At 43.3% G+C, this 27,081-nt stretch overlaps 1 protein-coding gene across 1 annotated transcript; it reads right to left on the reverse strand.

The window, feature by feature from the left end:
* Nucleotides 1-270: 270 nt before the first annotated feature.
* Nucleotides 271-5,706, reverse strand: LOC125534363. Its single transcript, XM_048697646.1, has 7 exons — nt 5,272-5,706; nt 5,005-5,058; nt 4,832-4,882; nt 3,424-3,486; nt 1,022-3,112; nt 636-698; nt 271-436 (listed from the first exon to the last, which is right to left on the reverse strand). Exons 1-5 carry the CDS (start codon nt 5,689-5,691, stop codon nt 2,990-2,992), a joined length of 711 nt encoding a protein of 236 aa, XP_048553603.1. The 5' UTR covers nt 5,692-5,706; the 3' UTR covers nt 271-436; nt 636-698; nt 1,022-2,989.
* Between the last annotated feature and the right edge of the window lie 21,375 nt (nt 5,707-27,081).

Below are 27,081 nucleotides of genomic sequence, written 5' to 3' on the forward strand. Positions count from 1 at the left end.
ATGTAAACTTTCATAAATGTTTAAGAAACACAACAAAAAATAAAAATAAATAGCACCAACACATTTAGAGGTTCAACAAACTACAAACATATACCGGAAATTGATTTGCCAATGATTCCACCATGGCTATCACGGAGCAATGTACACCTTACACATATACTATCATAATAACTAGTTAAAATCAAGCTTGATTCTGACCCAAACGTCTCAAACATATACCAAATGTACCATTTATTAGTTATTTACAAGTCTGCCAATAGTTCCCGAAAATTGATTTGCAAATGATTCCACCATGACTATCATCGACACAATATACACCTTACACACACCATCATGTTTCCTTACATATCATGAAAATAAAAAAGAGTAAAATACACAGGAAATATATAAACTTCACATGTAGTAACCCGAGTCCATCGCCTGTCATATACCTCATCTGAGAAAAAGTTCAACAATGGGACAAAGTTACTGGTGACAACTATAGGGGGAGTTTCCATGCATCAATTGGCAACAACTAGTTTTATACCCACAAACATAGTAATGTATAAAAATTAACTAAGCATATATGACTAATGGTTTGAAAAAGAACCTACTAGAACACAATGGGATCAACACGGTGAAAGTAGAATGCTTACCTTCCTCGTTGAAAGCTTTCTACACCTTAGGATTGACCTAGGACGTCTCTGGCGCATTGGTGTCTACATGGGAAAAGTCAAGTAACACAAATAATTAATGTCAATTGCAACAAAAACTAAAATGCACTTTTGTAAGGAGTGGAAAACAAGAATCACATTTATCAGAGCTCATAGGAGACACATTGTCCTTGGAGTATTTACTATACTCCTTACAATGTTATCAAGATCTAATTATCTTGGAAGTCCACCACATTAATTCTCACATCTAATAAATGTTTCAAGATCTTATACTATATATAGTCCCTACAACAATAAGTAGGTATTCTTAAATATCAATTTTAATCATTGATCAAAGCTATGTCTTATTGAACCAAAATGTGCCTTACATTTTAGGATGCTGTCCGTCATGTCATCGATGTTAGACACCATCTGATCCAACACCTCGTGTAGCTGTCTGGACAGTCGACCAGGCGGGCTAGAAAGGCACGCGATGTTGAGGCACCTTCTTTGACAAGAGGTGACAAGCGCGTGGGCATGGGAGAAGGTCACGAGGAGCTTCTCCAGGGTACCCCGCATCGCCGGCTCGCCCACCACCTTTGTATCCTAAAGCAGCAAGAGGACGGTGCTAACTTTGTTAACACGATTGTTAATCTCAACACAATCATCCCTGTTCTGGAGAACCGTCTCCAATGCTTCTCTGATGTTGCGCACAGCTTCAACAATTTTCTGTACCAGGCTCCGCGGTGGACCGGCCATCTGACCAACAGGGGATGGTTGGGGAACGGACTCTATTAATGTTACTATTACTTATATACTCCTTAGGACAAATTTAGTGTGCCAGCGTACAAATCATAAAAGTAGGGACTTATCTTAGTGTACCAGCTACTAGTTGGACAAATTAAGGGCATTGAATTTTAAGCCATATCTTGTGCACTAAAAATATGTTTTGATACAACTATTTTAATGACTTGTGTCTTATTGTTGTATCCGAAGGACTTGTCAATTAATTTATTTTGTGAGCAAGATTCATACTATATAATGTGAACATCCTTTCCAATGCAAATCCATGCATAACAAGCATATTTGGTTAATATTTTACATATTGCTAGTAACAAAAGATTAATTTTTTTACTCTAACTATATCTAGACAACAACTTCTATGGAACCGAGCATATGACCGAACAAAAAGATGGTGGTTGTCACATTGTTATGGAGAAGAAATTGGTGGAGGCAACGACACGGTAGTTTTCACATATTTGCAGATATAAAATTATATGGTGCATATTAAGTTTTAATTGAAAGTACAAGTAGACAAACATGTATACTATACATGCTAGGAAAATAAATTGAAGACTTTACCGGACCCGGCCTATTAGCCCTGCATTTATTAAAGATTAAAGAAAATCCCTCCGCCTGGTCCGCATAGGGCAAGCTCCAAACTCCAAACTTCGGAACCTAGGAATTTAAAATTTTCAGTGTCATGTATTTTGGGGGATGGGGATATTACTAGTCACATAATGTATGTAGAGGTACATATAGATATAATTTTGCTATTTATCTAGTGATATTGAGAAACATAACTATATCTAAGTCGACACTAAGAATCATCCAATTTGATCATTGAGATTTATGCTAGTACAAATAGATGAAAAGATCACATGTCTAAGAGTATTGACTGAAAAATAACTACTTCTAGTCCTGCTTATATGGAATCACATTGTAGGGGTGATTACAAGACATAACAATATTGTGATCCGCCGAGTTGGATGTCAAGTCGCCAGGATCGGAAGTGGATGGTCTCAGGGGGATGTCGAGAGTTTACTAATCGTCTAAACTATGCTTCTAGGTTTTTTTTGAGAGTTTCAAGCCCCCCCCCCCCTCTGTCTTGCTACGTTATATAGGGGTCTTGGTCTTGGTCAATGGCCATCGTATTGTCGCACAAGGAAGACCTTGATGTCCTTGACTCTTCTGTTTGCATGTCACGGGCTCCTCTGTTTTGGTAATTGCACGACTCTTTCAAACGAAGCCAGGAGTGGTACGCCTAAAGGGTTCGTCCAACTCAGGGTGGGCCCCGAGCAACATGTCCCCTTGAACAAGTAGCATGTCGCCCTTGAGACGTGGTGAAACCACTTCCCCCTTGACACTACCTATTTCTGAATGATAACTTTTATGGAAGAGCTAATGTGTGACCGAACGGAAAGCTGGTGGTTTGTCCGTTGTTATGGAAATTTTTTGGCGGAGACAATGACTCAGTGGTTTTCACATACTTGCATATGTAATCATTTATGTGGCGCATCATTTTTTGAAAGTATAAATAAACACGCATGTTTACTATACACGCTAGGAAACAAAAATTAAATATTTATCGCCCCGGACTCAGGGTTAGGTGTGCAACTCTTCCTGGAGCTTCTCTGATAGCTCTCCGGCTGGTCCAAGCGGCCCGCATGGTGCGAGTCCCAATCTCCAAACTTGGGAACCTAGGAATTTCAAAAGTTCTGTGTCATTAATAGTTGGAGATGGGGACATTAGTGGTCACATATTGTATGTAGAGGTATATAGACATATGGTTTTGCTATTTATCATGCGATTGAGAAACATAACAATTTCTAAGTCGACACGAAGAACCATCCGATCTGATCATTGAGGTTCATGCTAGTACAAAGAGATGAAAATATCTTCATGGCACGCCCTCGAATATTGAGTATCCACCAAGAAATAACTTTTTCTAAGTTGATAGGGAAATAGCCATTGTCATGGACACATTTACTAGCATGAGTGGGAATCATACCTGGGGCCTTGGTCTCTGGGTCTGAACTTGCTTGTTGGCTTCATCTTGATATAATTTTGACATCTGGTAGTCAAGTATTCACACACATATATATACCATCAATTGTATATACACATGTATAATAGAAACTTGACATATTAACGTTCAATCATCAACATATGGCATATTGTTATCCACGTGTATGGTAGAAATAATTCAACATAATATCGTTCAATCATCTATGCTCCATATGTGTCATGTATGTACGTTATCAGCATCGTCCTTACTACCTTTTGTGCTGGAGTCAGTGGTTGCAATGGTGTGTGTGTACCAGGAGAATACATCTAAAAAATTCCAAAATGCAAATGTCATGCATGGTGGTAGGCACAAAGTAGTTTTTTTGTGACAAAAACATGTAACTACTTCTAAGTAGGCACTAAGAACCGTCCGATCTGTCATTGAGATTCATGCCAGTACAAAGAGATGAAAAGATCTTCATCGCACGTCTAGGAATATCAACCGAGAAATAACCACTTCTAAATCGACACAAAATAGTCACTCCCATGGACATGTTTACATGTGCAAGTGGGAGTCATACCAGTTGGGGCTGGACTCGATTGTTGGCTTCATCTTGATTTTGTTTCGACATCTGGTAGCCAGGGATTCAGACATATATACTATCATTTATATTGTACATACCATACATACATGAGCAGTTTTAACATGGTCCCTCTTACCCCCTCTTTTCACATGAGAGGTAAGAGTATAAAATAGATCTTAGCCGTTGATCTCATCAATGAATGGCTTGATTGACTCTTACCTTCTTACCTCACATGTAAAAAAAGGAGGTAAGAGGGACCATGTTAAAATTTGCCTACATATATATATGGCGTAGGGGTATCCACATGTCTGGCAGATATAATTCAGCATACTATCGTTCAATTGTTTATGCTCCATATATCACATATTTGTACGGTAGTAGTATCATCCTTACAACCTTTTTTGACAGAGTCGGTGATCGCAATGGTGTGTGTGTGTAGCACGAGAGTAAATCTGAAAAATTCCAAAATGCACTTGCCATGCATGGTGGTAGGCAGAAAGCACTTTTGTGACAAAAAAATATAACATTTTCTAAGTCAACACTAAGAATCATCTTAGCCGCAAAAAAAAGACACTAAGAATAATCCGATCTAATGAATGAGATTCATGCCAATACAAAGAGATGAAAAGATCTCCATCTCACGTCTACAAATATCGACTGAAAAATAATTGTTTCTAAGTCGAAAGAGAAACAGTCAACCCCCATGGACATATGAAAAGATCTCCATCGCACGTCTACAAATATCGACTGAAAAATAATTGTTTCTAAGTTGAAAGAGAAACAGTCAACCCCCATGGACATATTAACATGTGCAAGTGGGAATCATACCTGTTGGGGCCGAGCTCGCTTGTTGGCTTCATCTTGATTTTGTTTCGACATCTGGTAGACAACGATTCAGACATATATACTATCATTCATTTATACATACATATATATGGCGTAGGGGTATCCACTGGTCTGCTAGATATGATTCAGCATACTATCAGTATCATCCTCACTACCTTTTGTGTCCGACTCGGTGGTTGCAATGGTGTGTGTGTACCAGAAGAGTAAATCTGAAAATTACAAATGTATTATTCATATGTCGTGCATGGTGGTAGGCAAAAAGTAATTTTGTTTGTGACGAAATAAAATTTACAGTCGTGTCATTTAGATTAACAAAATAATCTTTAAAGATACTACAAAAGCAAAAGTGCTGTAATGAAAGTTTCACTCTGTTACTATCTATAACCACAACGACAACTCTTAGAAACAGGAGAGGGTCAGACCTGTGGTGGTGGATGTTGTGGAGCACCAGCCTGAAACTTCCTGAGCAGCTGGTAGCTCATGATCGTGAGCATCGCGTCCGAGTTGAGGTACGATATGCGCTGCTCCACCTTTCCCAGCTTCCGGGACAGCTTCCCGGCGGTGTAGAAAGCGCAGAAGACGCACCTCTCCTGCTGGCACTCGGTGATGACCTCGAGCGCCTCGCCGAGTATCTCGTCGAGCGCCTCGAGCGCGGCCGTCACCGCCGAGTCCTCCATCAGCTCCGTGTTGTTCTCATGGTGCGAGAGCGTCTTGTCGAGTATGTCGGCGCGCCTCTTGATGTGGTGGCAGTCCTTCTTGTTCTGGTGGACCGTGCTGGCCGCCTCCTTGATCTTGAGCGCCATCCCGACGATCTTGGAGACGCTGCCCACCGCCTCGACCATCCTGAAAAAACAGAGAACAACCTGCACATGTGGAATACAAACCAAAGAAATAGCCTGATGAATGAACAGAGGTGAAGAACTGAAGATTACATATTATAATTCTTTTTCTAAAAAAAAGAAACCCAAACAAAACAGCAGCAGTAACCTGGATAGCTAGCTTCTTGGATCCTCAGTTTCTTCCCTCATAATCTCTTCCTCCGAGCGCTCGATTGCTGTCGGTCTCTGTTTGCTCAGCGTCGAGCTTGAGCACGAAGAAGGAGCAGGCAGGCTGCCCAAAGTCTTCGCCAGGAAATGGCAAGGACAGGCTGCCCAAAGTCTATTGCTTCTGTTTGTACGTCACGAAAATTACCCAAAATATTACTCACCAATGTCATATATACCCAAACCCCTATTTCTGAGGATGATTTTGCTCTCACATTTCACCACTTGGGTGAAAGCAACTTCTGAATGTTTGGCTTGCCGGCACGTGTATTATTTTGAGCATTTTTACGGTACCCTCTACTGCTATAGAGGGGAGAGAGCAGTATACAATCATCCCGCCGTTCATTTCGTGAGGGTAATCTAGTCATATTTTTCTGTTTTCCATTGTAACGTCAGCCCTGCAGCAATCGGTCGCTCTATTCGTTCAACTACCCGAGCCGTAGTTGAACTCGCCGTCGCGTCCCATATCCCGGCGCACTCCTGCCACCACACTCCGCCGGTGCACTTGACCTCGACTGCCGGGCGCTCGTCCACTTCGCCGTTCTCGTACCTCCAGCCGTGCCTTCCGCCGGGGCGCACACGGCCCTCTCACGCACGTCCACGTCCGTCAGTACAGGCCGCATCCCACCAAAAACTAGAGTGCAGATCGTAAATTTTCACAACTTCTATGTCTTTGGTACCATGGTGGTTCATCACTTAACTCTTGGTCGGTGGAGACGTCGTGTTTTGGTTGATCTATAGAGTCCGTCCATTGATAGCTTCTGAAATAGGCACTACATCTAATTTCCCTGGTAGCCGGCGGCTGCCAAAGAAGGGGAGCTCGTCGGGATCGGACAACTATGTATACTGTCGAGCGGCCGGTACACGATCATGTGACCAAGACGAAGACGAGATGCAACGGTGGCCGCCGCAAGAGGAAAGGGGAGGACCGGAGGAGGCCTCGTCGAGGAAGACTTTGCCGGCGCGCGTGACACCACGAGCTTGGCTGGCGCCTAGCGGCGTAACAACGTTGATCCACGAGCACGGCCGACAATCGGGGAGGCGACGAGGTGGCCGCCGGAATCCAAGTCGATGGGCGTGTTCGTGCGGCCGTGCTGAAAAAGTGTAGAAAACGGGTTGGCTTGTTGGCGAGACGGGCTAATCTTTTTCCTCTCCCTAAATTACCCTCATAGCACGTATACCGCGGCGCCCGAAGCGGCCAGTGCCACTGATACTGTTGGCGACGGGACTGGCCCAATTGAGTAGTATAGATCGATCACCGCCCTTGAATTTCAAGAATAGACGGCCCATATTGATGACAGGGTACAGTAAAAGAGCATTATTTTGGGATGGGAGGGTGTACAGTTCCCTTGTGACTGTAGTTTCCGTCGTAAATTTTCTCAACATGATTTTTGCGTTTCTGTGTGCATTTAGCGATTATTGTTTAAGGTGCAGACTGTTGACTGGATTTGAGTCTGAGGTCGGTCGTGCATGTTGACGAGGGCACATCATGACCAGGTGCTTGCATGTAGCGTTGCATGCGCTCCTAATTTCTCTTGCCGCTGACAGCATTAGCTCTGGATGTATCTCGGCGCCTCTTCATCCGATTTTTCTAGGAGAAGGTCGTCCGTCCCAGTTTCGTCCTATAAATATGGAGATGGAGGTGTGCTTCCTGATTTGTATACGCCATTACGCCTCAGGCCCCGTCTGCCCCAATCCATTCGCTTTTCCCGTGCGGTGTCGCGGCCAATCGCCGTTTCCCTCCCCCCCTCTTCACAAGGCGAGGTGGCCATGTATGAATCTGAGTATCTGACCCGAGGCGGCCGTCCGGTGCTCTACAAGTACTACCGATGTCTCTACATGTAGCGTCCCTCCTCCTCTTGATCCTCTCATTTCTCTCGACCGGCCTTCTTCTTCTTCCCGGGGCGGGCTCTCCTTCTCTGTGTTCCTACTCGGATTGTGAATAGAAAGCAGCCCAGGTGGTGCAGAGAAACTGTATCCAAACAACTGGCCACGTTCGGTGTTGGAAGCCGTGGAAGGAGACGGGAGTTGGGGCTGCGCTCTCGACCTCCTGTTGGTTGATTGACTAGAGAGCGGATCAGAGGAGGCTGTGGACGAACATCGGACGAGGCCGTCGTGGCAATTAAGGGTCTCGCGTTCGCAAGAACAGTGTCCACAGCGGCGGACGTGGTGGCTAGAGAGAGGAGCGGCGACGAAGTGGAGGTGCGTGTCTGACGCTGACCTAGAATTATCCGTTAATCCGTGTTGTTGGTCGAGTTGTTTCTGTTGTGCTTAATTACGAGATTTGGTTCTGGTTGTCTTGGTCTTCAGGCATGCTGTATGCGATTGTGAATACGGTGGCCTGGGCAGATGAGTCAATACTCCCTTGAAAACGACCGAATTCTTCTGAATTGGTCATTGTTTTCTACTAATGCAGGCTGAACTTGAACGGATTTTTCTTTCGATCTAAATTGCGGTAATCAATGAGGGAGACGACGCCGTCAAGCCGTTCTCCTGTAGATTTGAGCAACCTGGACTCGAGCCAGGTGCCGGAGAAGCAAAAGCACAAACGCAACACGCAGGAGGTATCCGTCAAAAACGAAGACCGCAGCGCTGTTCCACTTAGACCAAAGGATGAGAGGAAGGATGCTAACGGTGGCAGAGATTGATGACTTCTTCGCCGCCATGGAAAAGGCCAAGACCGAAAGCTTCGCCGCCAAGTAAGTGGACCTCCTAATAACTTAGCTGCAATTTTGCAATCTACTGTCAGAACCTTGGAGTACTTTATTCCACTTTTGGGTTCGTCAAAGAATTCTGGAAGGATAACAAAGCAGTCTCTCGTAAGTGATAAAAACGCACCACAAAGGCGAATCCTCAGGCTGGGCCGGCCCATGCAGTTGGGACATCCTATAATGCGCTCTGCGCGCTGGGAGACGCAGCACACCAGTATCGGCCGGTCTATGTCCGGGCGGCCTGTTTTTTAATTTTCCTTTTTACTATTCCTTTATCTTTTTAGTTTTTTTTTCAACTTAAATAATTTAGGACTTCAAAAATTCCTGAAAATAAAAAAAAGGAATTTTGAAATATATTTTTAATAATTCACAAAAAGTTTGTGGATTCAAAAATGTTCGCGATATTTGTAAAAAAATGTTTGCTTAATGAAAAAATGTTCGGGAATCCAAAAAATGCTCATGTATTAAAACATGTTAATGAAATTGAACAAAATTTCGCCAAATCAAAAAATGTTCATGAATGGAAAAATATCCTAAAATTTTAAAAATTGTTCTTTACTTACAAGATAGTTTATTCATTCATAAAATGTTCGCTGATTCAAAAAATGATCTTGCATTTCAAGAAATGTTGTTAAATCATTTTTTGTTAAATTAAATAAATGCTCATGAATTTCAAAAATTATTCCACCAATTTCCAAAAAACAAATTCGTCAATTCAAGATAATAGTTTAATAAAATGTTCAAAAATTTAAAGAAAATATTTGCAAACTGTTTAAAATGTTCATGAATTCAAAAAATGTTCTCAATTTTAGAAAATGGTCGAAAATTTGTAAAAGTGTTCACGAATTTGAAAAATGCTCATGATTTCAAATATGTGCATGAGTTTAAAAAATTGTTCATGATTTCGAAAATGTTCTTGATTTCACGAAATTGAGAGTGATAGTTTATCTTGGTGATGCGGCAAAATATGGTCATGTCCATTGGAGATTATGATTTTTTTCCTCCCGTTGTCAACGGACGGGTCCTTTTGGTAGTAAAAACAAAACGCTATACTATGTTAAGCTTACCATTCACCCAGTGTGTGCTTACAATTTTTTTTTGCCAACAATATCACACAAGTCATTTTGTCCCGAAACTTTACACGTGAGTAACACACTAGACAATGCTTGTTCCGGCAAAGTTTTGTTTATTTATTTATTTATTTTATTTTACTACTTTTAAATCTTTTTTGCTAAATGGTAGACCCAGGTTACAAAAATCCGCACCGAGGAAGGACTAGCTTCATTAATTAAAATATGGAGTCATTATGTCATTTTTTATAAGGAGCCATAATACAGCTAATAATATAGACCCCAACAGAAAAATAAGTAGGAACTCGGACCATGAGATTTGGTGGAATGATACCAAACCACAAAATTAGATTGTAATTGTGCCCTTTGCCTGCCATAGAGCATGAGATGAGCAAAAGACTTGTCGTCGCCAGGGATGATTCCACTTGGGATCACAAGACTACTGCAGCACTGCCGCCAAATAACGCCATAAAGTGGAAGAAGAAGGCACCCACCCTGAAGCGAAGGTGCCTTCCTTTTGGCATTCATGCCGGGAGGAAGAAAAGGAGGCGACATGGCACTTGCCTCGATGTCGGAGCTTCTAACAGTCACCCTTCGGCCAGAAGATCCTGCATAGGAGCGAGGTAGACCGTCTATCTACAATCGAGGCCTAGCTCTCACAAGGAGGATGAGAGTAGAAGCATGCACTATAGCACGTAATGAGCTCCTAAAAAAAGTGACAAGGACAAGTGCAATTGCAACACATGAGAAGCCACTTCAGCAGACCATAACTCAAGATCCGGACCCTATTATCCCCTTCATCTCTTTTCCTTCTCTATGGATGTACGAGAGGCTCGGGTTGAAGCATAGGAATCCACACGTAGCTTCATCGAACCCCCACTTCTACCATACAAGGCGGAAGCCCTTGAAGAAGGCATCATATCCATTCCACCAGTCAACTTAGGTGATCTTCGCACAAAAAACCATGGGTGCGGTAAAGCCCGTGATGAGTAAGAATCAGCTTATGTTTTTTTTGGTTTATTTGGGAAGAGAACATATGGCACAAGTTTGAATCCCCTCTCACTCACCGCCATACACCGTGGCCGCGAGAAATGGGGAAAGGGGACCGAACGGGCGGTGAAGGGAGGGCTCAAGGAGCACACTAAGGCTAGTTGCCATTGGGCAAGATGAGAAACCGAAGTCTAAAACCGGTGGAGGTGTTAGAAGACTTCTTAAGGATTTGAATCTACCATCGAGCACACCTTCCCTAACAAGGCGGTTGACTGCATTTTTTAAATGCCCTCTCTTTTGCAGCAGGGGAAATCCCTGATTAAGGAGGGCGATGTGGCGGCTGCGGCGGTTCTGATCTCTCACGTTCGGGGAACTACAAACTTCATCCTGGGTAGAGATTCAGTGCAGTTGTCCTAGTTGGGTGCTAGCTTCGCCCTCTTTATTTTGTCTCGCCTGCATGCCATGCTTCCTGTTGCCGGTTGTGGCTCTCCATTCCTTCCTTAACTACTTTCGTACTCTTGTTGATTTGCGTTGTATGCTGGGTGTTTGTTGACTCTTGTCACGCTTGGTGGCTTTATCAATTTAAAGTCGGACAAAGGCATTTTATCTATAAAAAGAGGCCCATGGGGCAGCTCAAAATCTGATCTCTCACGACATGTTCCTGAGGGGCCAGAGACTCAAGGTAGATCGCGCATGCAAGTCGCCATAGGTCGATGGTGCGGCGCACTGTGGCCACAATGTCTACAGTTGTTTCTTTCGGCCCACATTTCCCAAACCGCCAGCAACACCAATGATCTAACTCCTTTCCTCATGTTTTGTTATGATTTTGATTATTACATTTTTTTTCTGGCCCAGTCGTCTGTAAGATTTTGATTAATTTATTTTTTGTAGGGTTGTGATTTGGTATTACAATTCAATTGAAAAGCTATCATTGGTAATTTCATGTATGAAAATTCGTAGAGAGATTAAAACTTTTGTTTGCGGGGTAGTGAGAGTAAAGCTACCTTTTCCGGAATGGCAAGTTTGCTCCCCCCCCCCCCCCCCCCACAAAGAAAACAGATAACATATACTCCCTCAAATAAGTGTCGTGGTTTTAGTTAAACGGAGGGAGTAGCATATTGGTGAAGACTCTAATTGTTGCTCTAATCATACTGGTTGTTTCTCATTTGCAGATTAGTGGGGAGAAGTGTGAAACACCAGTGGCATAGTTTATTAAATTATTGTATACTGAATAAGTTGACTGGAAGGCAATCAATAGTTTTTAGAATACGCGTAATACTATTTTCTCGCTAATGATTATTTGGTAAATGTTGTGCAATTTATGTTCTACAAATTATTAGAGATGTGTTATTCTAAAACAAATAGGGCAGAATCCATACCGCTAATGTTGGGTTCTACGGTAGGGTGCGTGACTGCAAATTAAAAAAATTTCTACGTACAGAACATCCAAGAACATGCTAAGGGTAATGGATCACAAATTGTTACCACTAGACGCGCAGTGCCGTGCAGCGGAAGTAGAGTTGGGGCAACGCGTCTTCGGATTCGTCTCCTCCTTGTCGATCTCCCACGTAGCCGATAGGATCCCGCGAACATGTTCGCCGGAGCGGCGCAAGTGCACCGCCTCTAACGGTATCCTCACATGCAGGAGGAACGTCGTGCAGCGGACTGTTAGGTCCGATCACACAATTGGCGGCGAGTGGAGGTGGCTAGTTGCAACACATGCAAAGCCCTAGTGACGACGCCGAAGCGATCAATCAAATGAGTGTGCCGCACCTCCACTATTTATAGGCATCTGTCGCGGGATCAACTCTTGGGCCTCACACAGATCCTAAAGCCCACAAGTCTACTCGGTCACAATCCAAGTCCAGCTCGAATCACATCCGACCAGTGTCCTCGGACCCGACCTCGTAGGTTCCTTCCCTTAAGCACGCGACCCTTAGGTTCAAGTCGGCTTGGTCGCAGGTCGGATCACCTCCGACCCGCTCGGCTGGTAGCGGCCTCTAGCAAGGCGTGCCGACCAGCAAGTAGACTAAGAAGCTGGTTAAGCGAATCTGTACAAAATGTCACACTTTTGTTCCCTTTGCCACACGATATATGTTGTCGGGCTCAAGGCGAGTCTGTCATCCTTGTGCTAGCGTGACCTCTTTCTCGTTCCAGTGATGCCGACCACAAACCGGATTATCTCATAATCTTTATCGCATGGCCATGCTTATCTTGGTCGGATCACACGAGCGGCCCAGAGTATATCTCTCCTGGTCGGAGGGACAAATCCCATCTTGCTCGACCATCTCTCGCAACATGGGTCTGGACAAGTCCGGAACCTACCTTTATGACTACCCAGTTACGGAGTAGCGTTTGGTCGGCCCAAAGCATGTCTGTCACCATCCCGAATACATGCGTCAGCTGAGATCTTAGGACATAGAATGTATGTTGTACTAGAGACTCACAAATGACATATCGCTACGTCTCATAGTTGGGTCTGTCCGATCCGATATCCATCCGAGCTCGGATCCAACCTCGGATCCGATCAGATCTATGCAGTTCGGTAGCATCACATGCTTCATGGCTAGTGAGACAAAAACCATATACCGTATTGCATGCTAGTCTAGTCCGACGTGTGCCCACACGTCATTTACGACTAGGGACCATTTATGACCATTTAGTGAAGGAAATATGCCCTAGAGGCAATAATAAAGTTATTAGTTATTTCCTTATAATCATGATAAATGTTTATTATTCATGCTAGAATTGTATTAACCGGAAACATAATACATGTGTGAATACATAGACAAACAAAGTGTCACTAGTATGCCTCTACTTGACTAGCTCGTTAATCAAAGATGGTTATGTTTCCTGACCATAAACAATGAGTTGTTATTTGATTAACGAGGTCACATCGTTAGTTGAATGATCTGATTGACATGACCCATTCCATTAGCTTAGCACCCGATCGTTTAGTATGTTGCTATTGCTTTCTTCATGACTTATACATGTTCCTATGACTATGAGATTATGCAAATCCCGTTTGCCGGAGGAACACTTTGGGTGCTACCAAACATCACAACGTAACTGGGTGATTATAAAGGAGCATTACAGGTGTCTCCAAAGGTAGATGTTGGGTTGGCGTATTTCGAGATTAGGATTTGTCACTCCGATTGTCGGAGAGGTATCTCTGGGCCCTCTCGGTAATACACATCACATAAGCCTTGCAAGCATTACAACTAATATGTTAGTTGTGAGATGATGTATTACGGAACGAGTAAAGAGACTTTCCGGTAACGAGATTGAACTAGGTATTGGATACCGACGATCGAATCTCGGGCAAGTAACATACCGATGACAGAGGGAACAACGTATGTTGTTATGCGGTCTGACCGATAAAGATCTTCGTAGAATATGTAGGAGCCAATATGGGCATCCAGGTCCCGCTATTGGTTATTGACCGGAGACGTGTCTCGGTCATGTCTACATTGTTCTGGAACCGTAGGGTCCGCACGCTTAACGTTACGATGACAGTTATTATGAGTTTATGCATTTTGATGTACCGAAGGTTGTTCGGAGTCCCGGATGTGATCACGGACATGACGAGGAGTCTCGAAATGGTCGAGACATAAAGATTGATATATTGGAAGCCTATGTTTGGACATCAGAAGTGTTCCGGTTGAAATCGGGATTTTACCGGAGTACCGGGAGGTTACCGGAACCCCCCAGGAATCATGTGGGCCTTAGTGGAAAGGTGAAAGGGCTGCCCATAAGGGCTGCACGCCTCCCCCCCTCCCCTAGTCCTATTAGGACTAGGAGAGGTGGCCGGTCACCCCTCTCCCTCTTTCCCCCTTGGGAGTCCTACTTGGAATAGGATTGGGGGGGGAGTCCTACTCCCGGTAGGAGTAGGACTCCTCCTGCGCCTCCATAGGGCTGGCCGCACCCCTCCCCCTTGGCTCCTTTATATACGGAGGCAGGGGGCACCTCTAGACACACAAGTTGATCATTGAGATCGTTCCTTAGCCGTGTGCGGTGCCCCCTGCCACCATATTCCACCTCGATCATATCGTTGTAGTGCTTAGGCGAAGCCCTGCGTCGGTAGAACATCAAGATCGTCACCACGCCGTCGTCCTGACGGAACTCCTCCCCGAAGCTTTGCTGGATCAGAGCCCGGGGATCGTCATCGAGCTGTACGTGTGCTAAGAACTCGGAGGTGCCTGAGTAACGGTGCTTGGATCGGTCGGATCGGGAAGAAGACGTACGACTACTTCTTCTACGTTGTGTCAACGCTTCCGTTGCGATCTACAAGGGTATGTAGATCAGACTCTCCCCCTCGTTGCTATGCATCACCATGATCTTGCGTGTGCGTAGGAAATTTTTTGAAATTACTACGTTCCCAACAGTGGTATCAGAGCCTAGGTTTTATGGTTTGATGTTATTTGCACGAGTAGAACACAAGTGAGTTGTGGACGATACAAGTCATACTGCCTACCAGCATGTCATACTTTGGTTCGGCGGTATTGTTGGACGAGACGACCCGGACCAACCTTACGCGTACGCTTACGCGAGACCGGTTCCCTCGACGTGCTTTGCACATAGATGGTTTGCGGGCGACTGTCTCTCCAACTTTAGTTGAACCGAGTGTGGCTACGCCCGGTCCTTGCGAAGGTTAAAACGGAGTCTATTTGACAAACTATCGTTGTGGTTTTGATGCGTAGGTGAGATTGGTTCTTACTTAAGCCCGTAGCAGCCGCGTAAAACTTGCAACAACAAAGTAGAGGACGTCTAACTTGTTTTTGCAGGGCATGTTGTGATGTGATATGGTCAAGGCATGATGCTGAATTTTATTGTATGAGATGATCATGTTTTGTAACCAAGTTATCGGCAACTGGCAGGAGCCATATGGTTGTCGCTTTATTGTATGCAATGCAATCGAGATGTAATGCTTTACTTTATTACTAAACGGTAGTGGTAGTCGTGGAAGCATAAGATTGGCGAGACGACAGCGATGCTACGATGGAGATCAAGGTGTCGCGCCGGTGACGATGGTGATCATGACGGTGCTTCGGAGATGGAGATCACAAGCACAAGATGATGATGGCCATATCATATCACTTATATTGATTGCATGTGATGTTTATCTTTTTATGCATCTTATCTTGCTTTGATTGACGGTAGCATTATAAGATGATCTCTCACTAAATTATCAAGAAGTGTTCTCCCTGAGTATGCACCGTTGCCAAAGTTCGTCGTGCCCAGACACCACGTGATGATCGGGTGTGATAAGCTCTACGTCCATCTACAACGGGTGCAAGCCAGTTTTGCACACGCAGAATACTCAGGTTAAACTTGACGAGCCTAGCATATGCAGATATGGCCTCGGAACACGGAGACCGAAAGGTCGAGCGTGAATCATATAGTAGATATGATCAACATAAACGATGTTCACCATTGAAAACTACTCCATCTCATGTGATGATCGGTTATGGTTTAGTTGATTTGGATCACGTAATCACTTAGAAGATTAGAGGGATGTCTATCTAAGTGGGAGTTCTTTTGTAATATGATTAATTGAACTTAAATTTATCATAAACTTAGTCCCTGATAGTATCTTGCTTCTTTATGTTGATTGTAGATAGATGGCTCGTGCTATTGTTCCGTTGAATTTTAATGCGTTCCTTGAGAAAGCAAAGTTGAAAGATGATGGTAGCAATTACACGGACTGGGTCCGTAACTTGAGGATTATCCTCATTGCTGCACAGAAGAATTACGTCCTGGAAGCACCGCTGGGTGCCAGGCCTGCTGCTGGAGCAACACCAGATGTTATGAACGTCTGGCAGAGCAAAGCTGATGACTACTCGATAGTTCAGTGTGCCATGCTTTACGGCTTAGAATCGGGACTTCAACGACGTTTTGAACGTCATGGAGCATATGAGATGTTCCAGGAGTTGAAGTTGATATTTCAAGCAAATGCCCGGATTGAGAAATATGAAGTCTCCAATAAGTTCTATAGCTGCAAGATGGAGGAGAACAGTTCTGTAAGTGAGCATATACTCAAAATGTCTGGGTATAATAATCACTTGATTCAATTGGGAGTTAATCTTCCAGATGATTGCGTCATTGACAGAATTCTCCAATCACTGCCACCAAGCTACAAGAGCTTCGTGATGAACTATAATATGCAAGGGATGAACAAGACTATTCCCGAGCTCTTCGCGATGCTGAAAGCTGCGGAGGTAGAAATCAAAAAGGAGCTTCAAGTGTTGATGGTTAACAAGACCACTAGTTTCAAGAAAAAGGGCAAAGGGAAGAAGAAGGGGAACTTCAAGAAGAACGGCAAGCAAGTTGCTGCTCAAGAGAAGAAACCCAAGTCTGGACCTAAGCCTGAAACTGAGTGCTTCTACTGCAAGCAGACTGGTCACTGGAAGCGGAACTGCCCCAAGTATTTGGCGGATAAGAAGGATGGCAAGATGAACAAAGGTATATGTGATATACATGTTATTGATGTGTACCTTACTAATGCTCGCAGTAGCACCTGGGTATTTGATACTGGTTCTGTTGCTAATATTTGCAACTCGAAACAGGGACTACGGAATAAGCGGGCACTGGCAAAGGACGAGGTGACGATGCGCGTGGGAAACGGTTCCAAAGTCGATGTGATCGCGGTCGGCACGCTACCTCTACATCTACCTTCGGGATTAATATTAGACCTAAATAATTGTTATTTGGTGCCAGCGTTGAGCATGAACATTATATCTGGATCTTGTTTAATGCGAGACGGTTATTTATTTAAATCAAAGAATAATGGTTGTTCTATTTATATGAGTAATATCTTTTATGGTCATGCACCCATGAAGAGTGGTCTATTTTTATTGAATCTCGATAGTAGTAATACACATATTCATAATGTTGAAGCCAAAAGATGCAGAGTTGATAATGAAAGTGCAACTTATTTGTGGCACTGTCGTTTGGGTCATATCGGTGTAAAGCGCATGAAGAAACTCCATACTGATGGACTTTTGGAACCACTTGATTATGAATCACTTGGTACTTGCGAACCGTGCCTCATAGGCAAGATGACTAAAACACCGTTCTCCGGTACTATGGAGAGAGCAACCGATTTGTTGGAAATCATACATACCGATGTATGTGGTCCGATGAATATTGAGGCTCGTGGCGGATATCGTTATTTTCTCACCTTCACAGATGATTTAAGCAGATATGGATATATCTACTTAATGAAACATAAGTCTGAAACATTTGAAAAGTTCAAAGAATTTCAGAGTGAAGTTGAAAATCATCGTAACAAGAAAATAAAGTTTCTACGATCTGATCGTGGAGGAGAATATTTGAGTTACGAGTTTGGTGTACATTTGAAAAACTGTGGAATAGTTTCGCAACTCACGCCACCCGGAACACCACAGCGTAATGGTGTGTCCGAACGTCGTAATCGTACTTTATTAGATATGGTGCGATCTATGATGTCTCTTACTGATTTACCGCTATCATTTTGGGGTTATGCTCTAGAGACGGCTGCATTCACGTTAAATAGGGCACCATCAAAATCCGTTGAAACGACGCCTTATGAACTGTGGTTTGGCAAGAAACCAAAGTTGTCGTTTCTTAAAGTTTGGGGCTGCGATGCTTATGTGAAAAAGCTTCAACCTGATAAGCTCGAACCCAAATCGGAGAAATGTGTCTTCATAGGATACCCAAAGGAAACTGTTGGGTACACCTTCTATCACAGATCCGAAGGCAAGACATTCGTTGCTAAGAATGGATCCTTTCTAGAGAAGGAGTTTCTCTCGAAAGAAGTGAGTGGGAGGAAAGTAGAACTTGACGAGGTAACTGTACCTGCTCCCTTACTGGAAAGTAGTTCATCACAGAAAACTGTTTCAGTGACACCTACACCAGTTAGTGAGGAAGCTAATGATAAAGATCATGAAACTTTAGATCAAGATACTACTGAACCTCGTAGACCAACCAGAGTAAGATCCGCACCAGAGTGGTACGGTAATCCTGTTCTGGAAGTCATGCTACTAGATCATGATGAACCTACGAACTATGAAGAAGCGATGGTGAGCCCAGATTCCGCAAAGTGGCTTGAAGCCATGAAATCTGAGATGGGATCCATGTATGAGAACAAAGTATGGACTTTGGTTGACTTGCCCGATGATCGGCAAGCAATTGAGAATAAATGGATCTTTAAGAAGAAGACTGACGCTGATGGTAATGTTACTGTCTACAAAGCTCGACTTGTCGCAAAAGGTTTTCGGCCAGTTCAAGGGATTGACTACGATGAGACCTTCTCACCCGTAGCGATGCTTAAGTCCGTCCGAATCATGTTAGCGATTGCCGCATTTTATGATTATGAAATTTGGCAGATGGATGTCAAAACTGCATTCCTGAATGGATTTCTGGAGGAAGAGTTGTATATGATACAACCGGAAGGTTTTGTCGATCCAAAGGGAGCTAACAAAGTGTGCAAGCTCCAGCGATCCATTTATGGACTGGTGCAAGCCTCTCGGAGTTGGAATAAACGTTTTGATAGTGTGATCAAAGCATTTGGTTTTATACAGACTTTTGGAGAAGCCTGTATTTTCAAGAAAGTGAGTGGGAGCTCTGTAGCATTTCTGATATTATATGTGGATGACATATTGCTGATTGGAAATGATATAGAATTTCTGGATAGCATAATGGGATACTTGAATAAGAGTTTTTCTATGAAAGACCTCGGTGAAGCTGCTTACATATTAGGCATTAAGATCTATAGAGATAGATCAAGACGCTTAATTGGACTTTCACAAAGCACATACCTTGACAAAATTTTGAAGAAGTTCAAAATGGATCAAGCAAAGAAAGGGTTCTTGCCTGTGTTACAAGGTGTGAAGTTGAGTAATACTCAATGCCCGACCACTGCAGAAGATAGAGAGAATATGAAAGATGTTCCCTATGCATCAGCCATAGGATCTATCATGTATGCAATGCTGTGTACCAGACCTGATGTGTGCCTTGCTATAAGTTTAGCAGGGAGGTACCAAAGTAATCCAGGAGTGGATCACTGGACAGCGGTCAAGAACATCCTGAAATACCTGAAAAGGACTAAGGATATGTTTCTCGTATATGGAGGTGACAAAGAGCTCACCGTAAAAGGTTACGTTGATGCAAGCTTTGACACTGATTCGGACGATTCTAAATCGCAAACCGGATACGTGTTTACATTAAACGGTGGAGCTATCAGTTGGTGCAGTTCTAAACAAAGCGTCGTAGCGGGATCTACATGTGAAGCGGAGTACATAGCTGCTTCGGAAGCAGCGAACGAAGGAGTCTGGATGAAGGAGTTCATATCCGATCTAGGTGTCATACCTAATGCATCGGGTCCAATGAAAATCTTTTTTGACAATACTGGTGCAATTGCCTTGGCAAAGGAATCCAGATTTCACAAAAGGACCAAACACATCAAGAGACGCTTCAACTCCATTCGGGATCTAGTCCAGGTGGGAGACATAGAGATTTGCAAGATACATACGGATCTGAATGTTGCAGACCCGTTGACTAAGCTTCTTCCACGAGCAAAACATGATCAGCACCAAGGCTCCATGGGTGTTAGAATCATTACAGTGTAATCTAGATTATTGACTCTAGTGCAAGTGGGAGACTGAAGGAAGTATGCCCTAGAGGCAATAATAAAGTTATTATTTATTTCCTTATAATCATGATAAATGTTTATTATTCATGCTAGAATTGTATTAACTGGAAACATAATACATGTGTGAATACATAGACAAACAAAGTGTCACTAGTATGCCTCTACTTGACTAGCTCGTTTATCAAAGATGGTTATGTTTCCTGACCATAAACAATGAGTTGTTATTTGATTAATGAGGTCACATCATTAGTTGAATGATCTGATTGACATGACCCATTCCATTAGCTTAGCACCCGATCGTTTAGTATGTTGCTATTGCTTTCTTCATGACTTATACATGTTCCTATGACTATGAGATTATGCAACTCCCGTTTGCCGGAGGAACACTTTGGGTGCTACCAAACGTCACAACGTAACTGGGTGATTATAAAGGAGCATTACAGCTGTCTCCAAAGGTAGATGTTGGGTTGGCGTATTTCGAGATTAGGATTTGTCACTCCGATTGTCGGAGAGGTATCTCTGGGCCCTCTCGGTAATACACATCACGTAAGCCTTGCAAGCATTACAACTAATATGTTAGTTGTGATATGATGTATTACGGAACGAGTAAAGAGACTTTTCGGTAACGAGATTGAACTAGGTATTGGATACCGACGATCGAATCTCGGGCAAGTAACATACCGATGACAGAGGGAACAACGTATGTTATGCGGTCTGACCGATAAAGATCTTCGTAGAATATGTAGGAGCCAATATGAGCATCCAGGTTCCGCTATTGGTTATTGACCGGAGACATGTCTCGGTCATGTCTACATTGTTCTCGAACCCGTAGGGTCCGCACGCTTAAGGTTACGATGACAAGTATATTATGAGTTTATGCATTTTGATGTACCGAAGGTTGTTCGGAGTCCCGGATGTGATCACGGACAAGACGAGGAGCTCGAAATGGTCGAGACATAAAGATTGATATATTGGAAGCCTATGTTTGGATATCGGAAGTGTTCCGTGAAATCGGGATTTTACCGGAGTACCGGGAGGTTACCGGAACCCCCCGGGAATCATGTGGGCCTTAGTGGGCCTTAGTGGAAAGGTGAAAGGGCTGCCCATAAGGGCTGCGCGCCTCCCCCCTCCCCTAGTCCTATTAGGACTAGGAGAGGTGGCCGGCCACCCCTCTCCCTCTTTCCCCCTTGGGAGTCCTACTTGGAATAGGATTGGGGGGGGGGGAGTCCTACTCCCGGTAGGAGTAGGACTCCTCCTGCGCCTCCATAGGGCTGGCCGCACCCCTCCCCCTTGGCTCCTTTATATACGGAGGCAGGGGGCACCTCTAGACACACAAGTTGATCATTGAGATCATTCCTTAGCCGTGTGCGGTGCCCCCTGCCACCATATTCCACCTCGATCATATCGTTGTAGTGCTTAGGCGAAGCCCTGCGTCGGTAGAACATCAAGATCGTCACCACGCCGTCGTGCTGACGGAACTCCTCCCCGAAGCTTTGCTGGATCGGAGCCCGGGGATCGTCATCGAGTTGTACGTGTGCTAAGAACTCGGAGGTGCCGGAGTAACGGTGCTTGGATCGGTCAGATCGGGAAGAAGACGTACGACTACTTCCTCTACGTTGTGTCAACGCTTCCGTTGCGATCTACAAGGGTATGTAGATCAGACTCTCCCCCTCGTTGCTATGCATCACCATGATCTTGCGTGTGCGTAGGAAATTTTTTGAAATTACTACGTTCCCCAACATTTAGGACGTATCATACAACACAAGATCTCACAGACAAGTCATGTACTTGCCAACAAGCATCATTGATTACATCCAAGGACTGTCTTCATTCATAAACACATAGGAAATAACATCATACATGATTGCCTCTAGGGAATATCTCCAACAACTAATAGTTTTTGATTGTTTTCATGGTGTGGATTCTATTCTGTACCAGCTTATGTGCATCCAGGTTGCTCTTCCAGCTTTCGTTGGTGCATGCGCCCGTGCTAGTCCCACGACAGCAGGGCGCAATCGGGCCCAGTTCACCGCGAGTGTCGGGAGGATCCCTGGGATCATCCGCAGGGAGCCGACTAATGGTTTGAACAACAAACTACGTAATTGGAACATAATGGGTTCAATACGGTCAAAGTAGAATGCTTACCTTCCTCGTTGAAAGCTTTCTACACCTTAGGATTGACCTTGGACGTGGTGGCTGAGCTTGACATAGATTGTTGAGGGGGCCAAAAGGGCAAATGCTGCTTAAACATTGAATCTTAAAAAAATAGCTTAACAAATAATAGTATTGCACATAATTTCTCTGGGGGGGGGGGGGGGTGGGGGGCACGGGCCCCTTGGTCCTAGTAAGGCACGTTTAGAGGTGCAAAAAAGTGCGTGCAAGCATGCACCATCATAGATTTATTTTAGGCTGGATCCATAGTTGGTTGCTTCCTAAAAATATGATAGTTGAACTCTACCAACTGGATATTCTAACCTCCACCTGCCTTTTAAGCTCTTTCGATTGTCCCATCCGGACGGTACTCCGCTTACCTTCAACTTTCCCATGTAAACTTTCATAAATGTTTAAGAAAACACATCAAAAAAATAATAAATAGCGTCAACATATTTAGAGGTGCAACAAACTACGGACTTAATCGTGTGTGCATGCATGCACCATCATAGATGTATTTCAGGATGGATCGACGGTTGGTTGCTTTCTAAAAATGGGATAGTTTCAACTCTAATAATGCAATGACATATTCTAACCTCCACCTGCCTTTTATGCTCTGTCGATTGTCCCGCCCGAACGGTACTTCGCTTACATTGAACGTCTGAATGTAAACTTTCATAAATGTTTAAGAAACACAACAAAAAATAAAAATAAATAGCAACAACACATTTAGAGGTTCAACAAACTACAAACATATACCGGAAATTGATTTGCCAATGATTCCACCATGGCTATCACGGAGCAATGTACACCTTACACATATACTATCATAATAACTAGTTAAAATCAAGCTTGATTCTGACCCAAACGTCTCAAACATATACCAGATGTACCATTTATTAGTTATTTACAAGTCTGCCAATAGTTCCCGAAAATTGATTTGCAAATGATTCCACCATGACTATCATCGACACAATATACACCTTACACACACCATCATGTTTCCTTACATATCATGAAAATAAAAAAGAGTAAAATACATAGGAAATATATAAACTTCACATGTAGTAACCCGAGTCCATCGCCTGTCATATACCTCATCTGAGAGAAAGTGCAACAATGGGACAAAGTTACTGGTGACAACTATAGGGGGAGTTTCCATGCATCAATTGGCAACAACTAGTTTTATACCCACAAACATAGTTTTGTACAAAAATTAACTAAGCATATATGACTAATGGTTTGAAAAAGAACCTACTAGAACACAATGGGATCAACACGGTGAAAGTAGAATGCTTACCTTCCTCGTTGAAAGCTTTCTACACCTTAGGATTGACCTAGGACGTCTCTGGCACATTGGTGTCTACATGGGAAAAGTCAAGTAACACAAATAATTAATGTCAATTGCAACAAAAACTGAAATGCACTTTTGTAAGGAGTGGAGTCATTATTTTAGAAAAGGAAAAAAAGGGAAATAAACAAGAATCACATTTATCAGAGCTCATAGGAGACACATTGTCTTTGGAGTATTACAATGTTATCAAGATCTAATTATCTTGGAAGTCCACCACATTAATTCTCACATCTAATAAATGTTATCAAGATCTTATACTATATATAGTCCCTACAACAATAAGTAGGTATTCTTAAATATCAATTTTAATCATTGATCAAAGCTATGTCTTATTGAACCAAAATCCGCCTTACATTTTAGGATGATGTCCGTCATGTCATCGATGTTAGACACCATCTGATCCAACACCTCGTGTAGCTGTCTGGACAGTCGACCAGGCGGGCTAGAAAGGCACGCGATGTTGAGGCACCTTCTTTGACAAGAGGTGACAAGCGCGTGGGCATGGGAGAAGGTCACGAGGAGCTTCTCCAGGGTACCCCGCATCGCCGGCTCGCCCACCACCTTTATATCCTAAAGCAGCAAGAGGACGGTGCTAACTTTGTTAACACGATTGTTAATCTCAACACAATCATCCCTGTTCTGGAGAACCGTCTCCAATGCTTCTCTGATGTTGCACGCAGCTTCAACAATTTTCTGTACCAGGCTGCGCGGTGGACCGGCCATCTGACCAACGGACGATGGTTGGGGAACGGACTCTATTAATGTTACTATTACTTATATACTCCTTAGGACAAATTTAGTGTACCAGCGTAAAAATCATAAAAGTAGGGACTTATCTAGTGCACCAGCTACTAGTTGGACAAATTAAGGGCATTGTATTTTAAGCCATATCTTGTGCACTAAAAATATGTTTGGATACAACTATTTTAATGACTTGTGTCTTATTGCTGTATCCAAAGGACTAGTCAATTAATTTATTTTGTGAGAAAGATTCATACTATATAATGTGAACATCCTTTCCAATGCAAATCCATGCATAACAAGCATATCTGGTTAATATTTTATATATTGCTAGTAACAAAAGATTTAATTTTTTGACTCTAACTATATCTAGACAACAACTTCTATGGAACCGAGCATATGACCGAACAAAAAGATGGTGGTTGTCACATTGTTATGGAGAAGAAATTGGTGGAGGCAACGACACGGTAGTTTTCACATATTTGCAGATATAAAATTATATGGTGCATATTAAGTTTTAATTGAAAGTACAAGTAGACAAACATGTATACTATACATGCTAGGAAAATAAATTGAAGACTTTACCGGACCCGGCCTATTAGCCCTGCATTTATTAAAGATTAAAGAAAATCCCTCCGCCTGGTCCGCATAGGGCAAGCTCCAAACTCCAAACTTGGGAACCTAGGAATTTAAAATTTTCAGTGTCATGTATTTTGGGGGATGGGGATATTACTAGTCACATAATGTATGTAGAGGTACATATAGATATAATTTTGCTATTTATCTAGTGATATTGAGAAACATAACTATATCTAAGTCGACACTAAGAATCATCCAATTTGATCATTGAGATTTATGCTAGTACAAATAGATGAAAAGATCACACGTCTAAGAGTATTGACTGAAAAATAACTACTTCTAGTCCTGCTTATATGGAATCACATTGTAGGGGTGATTATAAGACATAACAATATTGTGATCCGCCGAGTTGGATGTCAAGTCGCCAGGATCGGAAGTGGATGATCTCAGGGGGATGTCGAGAGTTTACTAATCGGCTAAGCTATGCTTCTAGGGTTTTTTGAGAGTTTCAAGCCCCCCCCCCCCTGTCTTGCTACGTTATATAGGGGTCTTGGTCTTGGTCAATGGCCATCGTATTGTCGCACAAGGAAGACCTTGATGTCCTTGACTCTTCTATTTGCCTGTCACGGGCTCCTCTGTTTTGGTAATTGCACGACTCTTTCGAACGAAGCCAGGAGTGGTACGCCTAAAGGGTTCGTCCAACTCAGAGTGGGCCCCGAGCAACATGTCCCCTTGAACAAGTAGCATGTCGCCCTTGAGACGTGGTGAAACCACTTCCCCCTTGACACTACCTATTTCTGAACGATAACTTTTATGGAAGAGCTAATGTGACCGAACGGAAAGCCGGTGGTTTGTCCATTGTTATGGAAGTTTTTTTGCGGAGACAATGACTCAGTGGTTTTCACATACTTGCATATGTAATCATTTATGTGGCGCATCATTTTTTGAAAGTATAAATAAACACGCATGTTTACTATACACGCTAGGAAACAAAAATTAAATATTTATCGCCCCCGACTCAGGGTTAGGTGTGCAACTCTTCCTGGAGCTTCTCTGGTAGCTCTCCGGCTGGTCCAAGCGGCCCGCATGGTGCGAGTCCCAATCTCCAAACTTGGGAACCTAGGAATTTCAAAAGTTCTGTGTCATTAATAGTTGGAGATGGGGACATTAGTGGTCACTTATTGTATGTAGAGGTATATAGACATATGGTTTTGCTATTTATCATGCGATTGAGAAACATAACAATTTCTAAGTCGACACGAAGAACCATCCGATCTGATCATTGAGGTTCATGCTAGTACAAAGAGATGAAAATATCTTCATCGCATGCCCTCGAATATTGAGTGTCCACCAAGAAATAACTATTTCTGAGTTGATAGGGAAATAGCCATTGTCATGGACATATTTACTAGCATGAGTGGGAATCATACCCGGGGCCTTGGTCTCTGGGTCTGAACTTGCTTGTTGGCTTCATCTTGATATAATTTGGACATCTGGTAGTCAAGTATTCACACACATATATACAGTGGCGGAGCCAGCGAATTGCTAAAGCCCGGGCACATTGTAAGCTAAAGTACATTTTGGCCTTAAAAAAATCAGATGTATCACATTTCTGATCTATCACAACATGCTCAATTCTGAATTTGAACAAACATAATTTGAATCGACACAAGCAATGTTAAATTGCATAATTTTTCATTAAATTACAGAGAATGACTCACCTAATTGTCGTGTGCCATGGTAGCCCTCTTTGACAGTCTGGTGCTTGCCGCGTCTTGGTCGCGGCTTTGTGTTGGTCGAACACTTGGCAGTGCTGCTGGCGCGGCTACTGCGGACGGCGAAGAGCCACCGTCCACCGGAGTCGGAATGAAATTTTCACAGGAGGAGCCACCGCCTGGGCGCTTGCACTATCGATCGTACGTAACCCTCACCTGCCTTGCCCGACGGAGTAGTAGCCTGGCC

Source organism: Triticum urartu, chromosome 1 (assembly GCF_003073215.2).
Source record: "Triticum urartu cultivar G1812 chromosome 1, Tu2.1, whole genome shotgun sequence".
NCBI lineage: Eukaryota > Viridiplantae > Streptophyta > Magnoliopsida > Poales > Poaceae > Triticum > Triticum urartu.